The sequence below is a fragment of the Salvelinus namaycush genome, chromosome 9 (genome assembly GCF_016432855.1).
Source record: "Salvelinus namaycush isolate Seneca chromosome 9, SaNama_1.0, whole genome shotgun sequence".
Taxonomy (NCBI): domain Eukaryota; kingdom Metazoa; phylum Chordata; class Actinopteri; order Salmoniformes; family Salmonidae; genus Salvelinus; species Salvelinus namaycush.
This window is the reverse complement of record NC_052315.1, coordinates 23178646-23191947: the sequence shown is the minus strand read 5'-3', so window position 1 is coordinate 23191947 and position 13302 is coordinate 23178646. Positions and strand designations below refer to the sequence as shown.

The 13302-nt window shown below is 39.7% G+C and overlaps 2 protein-coding genes across 5 annotated transcripts; one reads left to right on the top strand and one right to left on the bottom strand.

Moving 5' to 3' along the window:
• Positions 1–50: 50 nt before the first annotated feature.
• On the bottom strand, positions 51–9301 carry LOC120053860. 3 transcript variants are annotated; one of them, XM_039001131.1, is made up of 7 exons: positions 9106–9301; positions 5602–5825; positions 5288–5386; positions 5029–5130; positions 3080–3193; positions 2851–2959; positions 51–2735 (listed from the first exon to the last, which is right to left on the bottom strand). In XM_039001131.1, exons 1-7 carry the CDS (start codon positions 9230–9232, stop codon positions 1681–1683), a joined length of 1830 nt encoding a protein of 609 aa, XP_038857059.1. In that variant the 5' UTR covers positions 9233–9301; the 3' UTR covers positions 51–1680. The 3 variants fall into 3 exon arrangements, with proteins under 3 accessions (XP_038857059.1, XP_038857060.1, XP_038857061.1); XM_039001132.1 differs by lacking the exon at positions 5288–5386; XM_039001133.1 differs by lacking the exon at positions 9106–9301 and having other exon boundaries at positions 5288–5711.
• An 839-nt stretch (positions 9302–10140) lies between these two features.
• On the top strand, positions 10141–12779 carry LOC120053859 (peptide deformylase, mitochondrial-like). Of its 2 annotated transcripts, none has more exons than XM_039001129.1 (5): positions 10141–10461; positions 10574–10769; positions 10851–10929; positions 11145–11247; positions 11990–12779. In XM_039001129.1, the coding sequence occupies exons 2-5, from the start codon at positions 10690–10692 to the stop codon at positions 12142–12144; spliced, it is 417 nt and encodes a 138-aa protein (XP_038857057.1). In that variant the 5' UTR covers positions 10141–10461; positions 10574–10689; the 3' UTR covers positions 12145–12779. The 2 variants fall into 2 exon arrangements, with proteins under 2 accessions (XP_038857057.1, XP_038857056.1); XM_039001128.1 differs by having other exon boundaries at positions 11052–11247.
• The last annotated feature ends 523 nt before the right edge of the window (positions 12780–13302 follow it).

Here is a 13302-nt window from a genome sequence, read left to right as displayed (position 1 = left end):
GATACAGCGCAATTGCTTCATGTGTGTAAAATATAGCTTTAATTTATACATGTAATTTCACACAAATAGTTTATTGAACACAGTAATGTAACAGGTAGCCAACAGTATAACTTCTGCTTCACTCTGGGGTTGTTTACTCTCATGATGGGTAACTCAGTGAACAGAGACTCAACAACTCATTATGCAATATTGGTACAGCCACGGTGTCCTGAAAAATTTACAGAAGAATGTAGATAAATAAATACACATCCTAATAAAACCTTATGCTGTGGTCCAACACACACAAAAATCCCCTGGAACTTTGTACCCCACTATCCCCTTATCATCTGGCTAAGGACCCTGTGCCCTATCCGCCAGCAGGCATGATGGGGTTGAGACAGTTAAAGACCCTGTCACTCCATGTCCCTCTGTTGACCACGTACCTGTCCACATATACATTCTTAATAAATAAATAAAACATGTCACGGAACTCAAGCTCACCTACCTAAAAGTGACTCGTAATTGTATGTGAGTCAAGTACCTACTCACTTCACAACAACCGTAATTTACCTCAACACCTTGCTGCTCACCGATCCATTTCCCAAACATGATTTTAAAACTGAAGTAAACACAGACTGCTACATCATGATTCACATGTCTCTTAATGATGAGGTGTTAATAATATGTATGACCCTCTTCTGGGTAAAGAAGAATCCCTGGCATCTTCTCTCTCTATGGAAGCCCTCTGCTATCTTCCCATGCATACCATCCTATGAATATGTTGCTGAGTCTTCTAACATCTGTCTTCTCATTGGCCCACATACCCTGAATCTGTGTCCTCACTTGACCTACCCCAAAATTGCTGTGGACTAACTAATATATGGATTAACTAACAAAGGTAGTGTGTAAGCACAAATGCATAGGTGGCTTACACTGACAGCACGATGACCCTGAACCCTCACTTCACAAGATGAGCTGCCTATGACACACAGCCAGGAATGATTCACAGCTTTTCCATTTGTACAGTGATGTACGCAATTCCCAATGACGTCATCATCATTGATTTGTCAACAAAAGGAGGTGCACAATGACTGGTCCGCGGATTTTGGTTGCATGTTATGGACAGTAGCAGTCCACTCAGAATATCTGAGTAATATTTAACCCATGTCACACCATCAAACAGACCCCTCTGAATCAACATGACACAGCATAAAATATTGGGGACGATACCAGTATAATATCATGGCTAGGAAACAATCCACAAAAATAATTTAACTTTTTAGGAAAAAATATCCCTAATGTTGGAAATAAAAAAATCCCCATGTCATCCAGTCATGTTTATTTTCCAAGCTATATCACACAATATTTTACAGAGTTTGGTGTGCCTCGTATTTTCATTTTTGCCATGGAAAAATAGAGATACTGGTATTGTCACAGCCCAAGAACCTAGGTCAGTAAGAAACTGGTGCTGTGTATTATGGTATGTAAAAGGTTATTATACCAACATTACACCTGGTTGAACTGGGCATATTGAATACTGTTTTACTGAAATGTAACCTGAATTTTGATGCTAAATAATTATGTAGCAGTTTGTTTAACCTCAGCTATACATTTCACCATGGCAAATGGTGGACACCACCCTGATACCTCAATCTAATCCCATACCTCATTGTCAACACCAGGATCATGCTTCTTCCTCCATCACACACTTTGGTTGTACATTCTCTTTCCACATCCAGGAACATAGTCAGGATCTGAATCCTGTGTTTCAGGATCTTCATCAGAGCTTGATTCAAAACTAGAATAGAGTGTGTTTAAATCATAATAAGAATACACTGGAGTTTTTTCCACATGTTCTTCATCATCCTCTTCACCATTATCATTGTCTTCCTCCTCAGGGGTCTTGGTCCCTCTTAGCTCTGCAGCCATGCTACACTCCTGCTGGGTCAGTTTTCGGAGCCGTACAAATGGCTGTAGAAACTTTGACATAAGCAGAAGAGCCTGACTCTCCATAGACAGTCTCAGCTTGACCCTATGTGTTCTACTGGCCTCTGGGCTGTCTGCTGGTTCTCCAGCCTGTTCAGAATGGCCTCTGTCATCGAGGGCCGTAGGTTGGGATACAGCCACTGTTTGAGGAGGGGAAGGGTTCTGTGTGGCCAGAGTTAGATGTTGGGGTTGACAAAGGGTGAGGAGGGATGGGGTCAAGTCCTGTGATGAGTTGGAAGAGGACCCCTGACAGTGCACTGGGGTATCACTCTTTTCACACAGCAGTTCCTCAGAGCACTCCTGCAGAATGCTCCTCACCCATTTCTGGTGTTTAGAGCACAGCTGCAGTGGGGAGGCCTCAGGCACCTCATCATTGTTCTGCCTGTCCTCCACCTCCGTCCTGCCTCGGCTCCCCTCCTCCCCATCAGAGACTTCCTCCTCCAGGAGGAGTGGACTGTCTTTGGACAGATCCACCCCCAGCTCCACGATAAGCGCCTGTGGCTCTAAACTTTGCTCAGCTGCACAAGCATGGTGTGGACCCAACCCCAATGAGTTGGATCTCTCCTCTCGGTTATCTTGACAGATACCCTGGAATGCGTAGAGACTTGTCCTGTCAAGCTGTGACTGCCCGTCTTTGTGTGTTCTCTCCTTGGGCGACCTTAGCGCAACTTTCGAGGTCCCAGGACCCTCCAGCTCCCAGCCTATTCCCCTCTCCTGTGCTGGTACCTTATTGGCTCCGTGGCTGGGATGGCATCTTGAAGAAGACTCGTCTGAAGGAATAGAAAGACAAAATATTTATCTACAGTACTGTAGGTTCCTGGTGGTCTTACATACTGTACTGTGTTTACATCTGTATGTCATAGTTAATATGCTGAGTTTGTTGACCAGAGTGGAATAGCCTCTTCAAGGACGCAGCAAGGGAGGTGGAGTCACAGGTAATTAACGGCAATAGTAACTCCTCTTCGTATGCCATTGGACCCTCCTGCTTCAACAGCTATAGGCACATTCACATGGATAACAAGGACATTGACAGTTATGTAATAGCATGAGAACATACATTCTCTATTTGATTGAATTCTCAAACAATCTCAATAATTATTGTATGTACACACACCTGGTCAAAATATGTATCACTCTGCAGCGTCGACTCCAGTACATGAAGGTAATGCAGCAACCTGTCCTCCAGTTTCTGGGCATAGCATTCTCCATATTGGTCCTCCATCAAATCCTGAAAGAGAACCTGCAGATCAATACATATACTATATACTCCATCCTACACACAACACCTCAATCCTAGTGGAAGTGACAGGCATTGCTCCATCAAACCATCTCCATTGTTTTGGAGTTCCATCACAAGCAACTAAAGGCTGAGTATAGCAAGAGGATGGGTATATAGCATCCCCTACTGGACAGCATAGGAACCACTACCCAGACTTTATAAATGGCACTATCATCTCAGACTGGCCTATTATTATTAAGTCTTAGTCACATTTTTGTCATTTGAATAATGATTTTGTCTAGTTATTGTCAAAATGAAACTTGTATTTTAGTCACATCACATCATTAACCTATAGTAAACACAAATGACTGTCTTCCATGTGCACAAACATAAATAACCTTGTCTTACCAACATATTTTTCTGCATACCATCCTATTCTCTTCCCAACAGCAGAAATATGACAAACATATACTGTATAAGAATTATCTGGCCATATAAATTCCTAATTCAGCCAACATAGATATTGTACATTACATACAAAAAAAGACACCCAATCGCAGAGAGGGAAAAGGAGAGTAGTAGCTCAATCACCTCAAAGTATTATGGGTTGCACTGCCGTAACTCGTCTCATCACTGCCAAAGTTAGCAACATTCCACAGATGCTGCAGCCACATTGATGTCCAAAAGTATAACGGAGATATTTTTGGTACCCTTCCCCAGATCCGTGGCTCGACACAATCCTCTCTCGGAGCTCTCTGAACAATTCCTTCGACATCATGGCTCGGTTTTTGCTCTGACATGCACTGTCAACTGTGGGACCTTATATAGACAGGTGTGTGACTTTCCAAATCATGTCCAATCAATTTAATTTACCACAGGTGGACTCCAATCAAGTTGTAGAAACATCTCAAGGATGATCAATGGAAACAGGATGCACCTGAGCTCAATTTCGAGTCTCATAGCAAAGAGTCTGAATACTTATGTAAATAAGGTATCCGTTTTCACTTTGTCATTATGGGGTATTGTGTTTAGATAGATGATGAAAAAAGAATATTGAATCAATTTTAGAATAAGTCTGTAACAAAATGTGGAACTAGTCAAGGGGTCTGAATACTTTCCAAATGCACTGTATATAGCTAGGCAATGAGCTAACATGACTGAACAAGGTGTAGCCTAAACAAATGTTTAACGGTCTGGTCTGTAAACAGACTAGTTGTAGAATGGTCGCGATATGCTTTATGAATGTAAAATTCGGCGCCAATGCACAATAGAAAAAAATAAATAAACGTAACACCAGTGTTATGGGTCATATCTTTTGAACGGTAATGGCTAGAATCAAACCGTTTTCTCTGAGGAAAGACTTAGCTAGTATGTTGGCTACATAACCTGGCTATGAAATTCAGTGGTGAAAGTGCAAGGGTTGAGCGAGACTACAAATGCAAAAATGTTTCTATAGTCAACAGGGAGAAAAACATAGATGTGTCCTTCCCACTGCTTAACAGAACTGTGCAATCTGTGCTGCTAATATTAAAATTGTGCTTACCACTGAAAAGCTCTCAATCTCTCCAAAAACTCTTGTTCAGTCCACTTAGTAGTAAGATTTTAGTCAAAGAGAATTTCAACTCGTCTAGACTTAGTCAACTGAAATAAAAAAAAAAATTTGCTTTGTTATAGTTTTTTTCTGAGTCTATTTATTCAGTTATAGTCTCGTCAATTGCCACTGAAAAATAGGGGTTTGATGAATATTTGTCACTATTTTTGTTGACGAATTTAACACTGAATCGTGTGAGACAAAGAGGGGAATAGAAAGGGAGCATTAAACAGACGATGGGGATTTAGCTAACCTTGATATAAGAGTTGCGCATGGACATGTCCATTGCAAGAGTCTGGGCCAAAGCCTTAAAATCCTGGTGGTTCTTCCTCATTAGGTGCATCTCTTGTCGGCTCTGAAGAGGAGCAAAGAAAGAGGACATTTAGCTCAGCAACCCAATACTCACTGGGTCGATCAGAGATGCAGACACTCTGATATACAACTGATTCAGTTTAGTCAACAGTGTCGTCCAAAGTAATCAAATAAGGCAGAGTTATAATGCATTTACTTACACATTCATGGTACTGAGGTAGTCTACTTGGAAAAAACTTAATGATCTTCAAAACAGTGTTGACAATACCTTGGTCTTCCCGAAGCATCCACATAATTATCTGTACCAGAATACAAATCAAACAGCTGCTCATTTTGTTCCACCAAAACTCAAATCAACAAACACAGCATAGTCAAAATAAGTGTACCTGAACAAGTCAGCCCAACTTATTAGTAGGCATACATGGCCTTGGAAACCTCTCTATGCATCCACATATTGCGATTCCCCACCCCTTTCCTGTAACTGTTCTCTACCTTATGTGAAACCTCTACATACCTTGGTCTTGAGGCCAAACATGATTTTCATGTGTTTGATAGGGGCTACCAGTCGTGGCAGCAGTGTATAGGTGACATCCATGAACTCCATCACCCTCTCAAAGCTCTTGATGTCTCTTGTCTTCATTATAGAATACGCCTGGGCAGCTGCCACCCGTAACCTCCATGGCTCATCTAGTGTGACAGATTGTAGGTCATCCTCTGGCCATCTGCTGGGGTCCAGACCTAGAGAACACACACAAACAGGGATATAACAAATAGGTAATACTTTTAAAGGAATGTCACCTATCATGTCAATTTATCAGCTTGGGGTTATTAATACCATGTTTCAATTCCATTTTTACCATCTTATTGACTAAATTTAACTTAATTATGTTTTGCCCATATAGGTCTAATAATATTATTTAATTAGTGTCAACTATTTAAAATAATATATTCTGTTTATAAAACGGGTGATTATGCAACTTCGGGCACTTTGACCGTGCAAACTTTCAGAAATGAAAACTTATTCAAACACCATTTTACCAGTATTGTACTTGTCTTTGATTTGTCTAGAAACTATATCTGATAATGTCTGCGATTGTACTATTCAGGAATGTATATATTTTTGTCATTTTTCCCACAGCCATACACAAATGTAATTTCCATCACGTCATTAAACATCAATTTAAAAAAAAACATATTTCTTATACATTTGTACATGAACTTGTATTGAATATTATTTAAAGTGATTTTTAAGGTTTTCCTAATATTAATAATTCAACATGACGCCTGAATGTATAAACTTGCCTTGGTGACAACTGAAAACATTTATTTATCAAGAAAAATAAGATATTTCCACCCAACCTTTTTGTGAGATTATGATAACAACCATATGATTTCCATATCTAAAACAAATAAATGTATGTAAATTATACATAATATATGCATTTACCTCAAAATATGGGTTGTGATGGAAATGACAAGGTGTGGTGGAAATTACATCCATGTAAAAAAATACATATGAAAACAATATTTTATTGCAAACATTTTGAACAACAACCATTGTTAAATATTTCAGACCTATACTGGTTTGTAGGCCCATCACTCACAGAGTCTACAGCAGTAGCCAATGAGCAGAGCTCAAGGAAGTAGGCCAGTGTTTTTGAGAGATGGGCCCAGATAACAAAGGGGTCATGCTGCATTTAAAAAAATGTATTTCACCTTTATTTAACCAGGTAGGCAAGTTGAGAACAAGTTCTCATTTACAACTGCGACCTGGCCAAGACAAAGCAAAGCAGCTCGACACATACAACAACACATGGAGTAAAACAAACATACAGTCAATAATATGGTAGAAAGATAAGTCTATATACAATGTGAGCAAATGAGGTGAGATAAGGGAGGTAAAGGCAATAAATAGGCCATGGTGGCGAAGTAAATACAATATAACAATTAAAACACTGGAATGGTACATTTATTTTAGCATAGAAGAGCTCAGTGAGCAAAGTGAAACTGTATAATTTGTGGTATATCCAACACAGGTGTGGAGGGTCACCTGCTTGTGAGAATCACCAAAGTGAACTGCCTGGATTTCACTGGTGTATTTACACAGGTAGTTCTCTGCAAAGTCAATATGCACAATGATCTCCTCTTTCCCCAGATTCTCTTAATTCTCTCAGTTTGGAGTATTGGTGTTGAATGTTGTACACCTGTTTCCCCAACTTCTCTTTCAATCCATTGGAGAAGTCCTCCAATAGAATCTGCAGTGTGCCACATACCTTTTCTTTTACTGTCAAATGTACAGTGAACTTCTCCATGTTTCCCTCCTTGTTTTTCTTCTCTCTCTCTTCAGCTTTGGTTTTCCACTCAAACCACCATGTCTGCTCACCAGCATCAAAGTCAGATGTTTTAAGCTCGTTGGCTTGGCAAAGTGAGCCCTCTCTACCTGCACTCTTCTTCAGGTTCTCACAGCACAAAGACTCAAACACTTTCTCAATGTTGCTGCAGCTGATCACTTTGTGATGTTGTAGTTTGTCCGCCATGAACTGGAGGTTGGCGTGGGTTTTGCAGAGACATTATATTTCTCAGCTTTCCGTAAAGCATTATCAAGTTTGACATTTGTCATACTAAAATCTCTGTATGCTTTTGAGCGACCTCTTCCAACCTTTTTCCTTCCAGCAAGTATTCGACTTCTCATTCATGTTGCAGACGATGAGGAATGGGTATCAGGGTGTGCATCAGGGGCAGGTATGTTGGCCTCATGTTCTGGCTGCAAGTCATTAGGTGACCGAGGTGGTGTGTTGCCTGATAGATAGGTCTCCATTGCAAATGTTCTCTTTAAGTCTGTCTTCTATTCCATTGGTTACATTTTCATCTTTTGTTTCTTTGTTCTCGTTGTGTAAGCTCAGAGATAGATTTCACTTCTCCTTTCTCTTTTTTCTTCCAGTATCTCTCTCTGTCTTTTTGCAGATGTTCCTGGTATCGTATAGGATCGTTTTTTACTTTGTTTCTATATGTCTGTGACCTCTGTGCTGTTTTATGTGGCATCTTCCAAAAATAAAGACAAATACTACTTAGTTTTCAACATGTGCACACCTTGGAGCATTTTCTAGATTCAAATAATTTAAAACATGATTAAATAAGCCTAAAGTAAAAAAAGAAAAGAAAAGTAAAGTAAAAACGAATAAGATAATGGATTTGTGTCATTTTCACCACTTTCTGTCATTTCCACCACACTTAAGTTTGATGGAAATGACATTTCTACAATTTCTGGAGAAAATTGACAGACAGCTTAGCATGCTTTGATTAGTATTACAGCTAGCATATTGTTTACCTTAAATACATTAAATATTTTTTTTAAATCAAAAGTTGTACAACAAATTAAAGAAAGTATAGCCTGTTTGGAAATGACTGACAATTAAAATATTCTCTACACAAGCAATATTTCCTTCGATTTTTCTTCAACTTCTGGACATCACATCTGGAACAACTGTCCACTGCAGCCATGTGCTTCAGTGTCACAATATGTTTCCATGGTAACTAAATTAACATTCTCTTGAAAAAACTTCATTAATGAGGAATTTGTCCTCAGTGGTGGAAATGACACCACTTCCAAATGACAGGTATATTTTGTGTAAAAAACAATATAAAGAGCATACTCACAATAAATATTGATATAGATTTTATTTAATTGACTCTTTCTGTAGTACATAACATTATATAATGTGTAATTATTAATGTTTTCTCATAGAAAAACATAGAAGAAGCTTAAAAGTCTGGGTCAGAGACAAGGGCAAAATAGTGAAATTGAGGTATAAAATGCATCTGAAAAGTAGCTAAAATACTTGATAGAGAGGTGTTTAAAAAGTATGGGGTGATTCCAGTATGAATTTAACATACAAATATTTGGATTTGTTTTATTTTTGATAAAATCCCCAAAATTGACCCGAGGACATGGAAGTGCCCGTTGTTGCATAATCATCCAAACACGGATTTGAACAAATTGAAAAAATGTTTTGCTTACCATCCAGTGTGTCCATCATTCTGTGAGCCCAGGCATATTCAATGATCCACATTGGCAGCGTTGGGATGATCTCCAAACATTTAATCTCAGACGGATTGAAATGATTCTCAAGGCCTCTTCCCTCCATCTATTTGAACTGCTGCAAAACGTCCCCAGCAGCGGAATCAGGTGCCTGATTAGATTCGTGTCATTTTAGTCCATCTACTTCTTTTTTTTGGCGGGGGGGGGGGGGGGGGGGGGGCTCTGGTTTAAAAGCAGAAAAACAAAGCCTGTCATTGGTCCTCGATGAATATGCATGTCCGGCGGGTTGGACATGTACGGACAAGTTCAGAATTCGCTCGTTAGCGAAAACGTATCCAAAATATTTCCGGGTCAAGACTGTCACGAACTGATCCGTGCTATCCGGGATCCTTGGGACGTCCTTGCCCTATTGAAGTTGATATGTAAAATGGTTACGGTTAGGTAAGGTTTATGGTTAGCGTAGCACTATTCGTCAACTGGGAACCATCTGAACTAACTATGTATAAAACATAATAGCTAGAGGTATATACAGCACAAACTATTCCCTGATTATCAACCATTTAAAGGGCCAATCAGTAGTTGAAACAATAAAGTGAACTCACCACTGTTTTGCCATAAACCTGAGGGATGGGGCTAGAGAAATTTAATCACTCAAATTCATAGACAGAGCTGACCATCCCTGATATCAAGAATCATAGTTTTAACCATGTTTTGAGGCTATACATATACAGTGTTTGTTTACATATACTTTGTTTACAAACATTGGGAGTAAAACAAGCTTATATTTTGGGTTATGATGGGGTATGGCAGTTAAACTAAGCTCATGTGATATGTATAAGTTATAAATTATAGTAAAAAAAATCTATGGATATTTATAAGTCTAAAAATGTATGTAGCAACCCCTTTAAGCAAAATCAACCCCTTTCAAATAATTCCCGTTTCCACCGTCACATAGAGGACCTATTGTGAAGGCCTGACAAAATAGTTGACTCGGGAAGTGATTATCTGGTTAAACTGTAGTAGGAATGACATGCTTGTGTGTATTTTCATTTAAAAAAGTTAACTACAGTATAACAATGGCATCACTGTCCATACTACCATCAATATAGTAATATGTACATTTAAGGGAAACGTAATTATGTTATGAAAACGTGTAGCACTTGCATGGCATAGATACTCGTGTTAGTCATAGACTTTAGTGTTCGTTCAATGTCATCTAGTCTAGTGCGCAGTGAGCTAATTTAGCTAGCTGCTGTAGCTATTTGCTTGCCAGCTAGCTGCTCAGTGATAATGTGAAAGGATTTTGGTCATACTCGGGACAGAAATAATGATTTGGTAAGCAGGCCATCTTTCATGTACATATCAACCTTTCTCTTTCACCACTATTTTGTTGACCATATTTACAATTGTTGAATTACTTCTTGACATTTCTTTGCTTCTCTTGTAGGTGGGCTGTAAGTTAGCTGACTGACTGTGCTGCCAGGACTGGACCCAGCCCTGAATATAACTCTGTACTTCAGCGCTGTCGACTAGGGCCTACAGAATGTGTGTTTCAAAAGCCCCATGGCCCCATTTCACTGTCTCCATTGGCTGGGTAGTCCCGTCTCATCTGTGGCCCCTTCCCGGTCTCTACAAGCGTCAAGGTTCGTTCATACCTACATTATATGAAGCGGAAGATCCAGCCCCCGCCAAGTCCTCCATAGTCATACCCCCATGTCTGCCAGGTGGGTGACCCAGTGCTACGAATCCAGGCTGCAGTGGTGGACCCTGGGACCGGAGGTTCAGGAGGTGATCCGCACCATGGTGAGGTGATGCAGAAGTTCAAATGTGTGTATCTCAGGTTGTGAAGGTGTTGCGGAAGTTCAAATGTGTGCGTCTCAAGTTGGAGTGTCACTAGCTCTGTCACTAGTATCTTAGCTCTGGAGTTCCCAGAGCGCATGTTGGATCACAGCTTGCCTGCTGCACATGAAGTCCGCGGTCTCACCACTGTGCCTCTGCGGATCTTCATCAACCACCAGCTGCGGGTCCTGGATGGGCGCACTGTTAAGTTCCAGGAGGCATGTGAGAGCATCTCAGGGTTCTCAGCCACTGTTCCACACTACCTCTCTGTGGAAGTCCCGGGTGAGATATGTAACATGTTGCACAGTAGCTATACATTAAAACGGCGATATGTGAATTCTTCCATAGTAGCCAATATACCTTGGCTAGTAGAAAGCAATTTTTCAACTAACCTGTTCTTGACGATACTTTCTTCGTTCTCGATTCGGAAGAAAAATGTATCTTAAAAATCTGTGTTCAGTTGCTTCTCCAAAAACCAGAGAATATTCAGAAAGATAGTAAAATCCTTGCCATTTTAGCTGCCAAACATCTTGCAATTCCCAACATCTTTGCAGGAACTAGTTGTTTTATGTAGATAACAGTGCATCAAACAGTGCAACCTGAACAAAGATCTACACACATGCCAGAGGCATTTCTCACTCGAAAGTAAAATCCACATTTAGAATATTCTGTTTTTTTGTAGAACCACTTGCAACTGAACACAGACATTTATAAGATACACTTTTCTTTCGAATCGAGAACGAAGAAAGTAAATTAGTTGAAAATTGGTTCCGACCCTTTCTACTAGCCAAAGTATAACATGGAAGAATTCCATATACTATGGAAGAATTCACATATCGCCGTTCTAATGTGTAGCTACTTCCACAGAGCAGCTAAATTGACAAATTGAAATCAACTTGTCCAGATTTAATCTACCCAAACCTGCTATCTGACTTCAATCACTGGACCCATGGCAGGTCAACATGAAATGAATTATGCATGTGTGTGTGACTGCTTTTATTAATAAGTTTTTTTTTCTTCAAAGGCCTGAATGAGAAGGCAGAGCCTGTGACCTGGCAAGTGAGCGGATGGCCCGCACGCATCCTACAGCATGAGATGGATCACTTGGATGTAGTCTGGTACATTGACCGCATGGACAGTAAAACCTTCAACGTGAAATGGGCAGCACAGAACGAGTAGCAGTTTCAAACTAACCTTGTCACCCTGATTGAGCACTACAACAACTTCTTGGACATAATATAGCAACAGATCATGAAGAAACCTTTCTTACTGATTCTTTATTAATACATGTATTTATGAAGGCAGATTTGTAGTCTGAATGAATATTGAATTATCTTGGAAGTTGTTTCAAATGTCCACAAACATTAAGGAGCTGAAATATTGACTCAATTGTGGACTGTCACCTGAGTGGTATACTACGATGCTAGGTTTTCTAAAGCTAGCTAGCTTCACATTACAGCTCAGGCTTCATCCGTATTACGACAGTGGATATTGCTCATTTGGCGTGTGCATGCCGCACACCGTACTCATTGAGACAATACTGAAACGTCCATCCTTGGGCATTTTCATTTTTTCTGAAATCAACATTTTCTTAAATTTAGCAGGCTATGGTGTGAAATAGGCAATTAGAAGTTGTGTATTTTATGCTGTCATTGGTGTGCACAAGCACCTTTAAATAATTGTATGAAGTCATACAAGTTTTACTGTGTGTGAAGTTTCAAATTCATCCTGTCTTTACTAAATGTGTAATGTTATAGGTATTTTAATTACTTTCTTTACAAAAAAGCATTTGATTAATAAAATAGTAATCAGTGGTTTCCCTCAAATGAAAGGGATGATGATGCAATATTTGTGAGAGGGAGGGAATCTTATTTAGTTGGTCCTCAACTCACAGCTCAGACACTTCATTCAGGAGAAGTGGAGTTAGCCTGCCCCGGAGCAGGTCAGTTCTGAAGGATTCATTGCCATAACTGCACCTGGCTAAAAGGTGAGCCACTTTCGTATGACTGGTTATCGAGTTTAACTCAAGAGTTGACCAAAGTTACCTTGTGACTCCTCAAGCCCGGTACGTAATATTAGTTAAAGGTTTTGTTGCCATAGAAATTTACCAGGCTAAAAGGTGAGACGTGATCAGTTATCGCGAGTTGAACTCAGAGTTGACCAAAGTTACCTCACTACTCAAACCTGATTTGTAGTATAGGGCTCCGATAGCTGACCGCAGAGAAATTCTTGAAGTAAAGAAAAAACTGAATAGCTTTTTATATGCTGTATTGTCCTGCATTTCAACAATTTTATTTAACTAGGCAAGTCAGTTAAGAACAAATTCTTATTTACAAT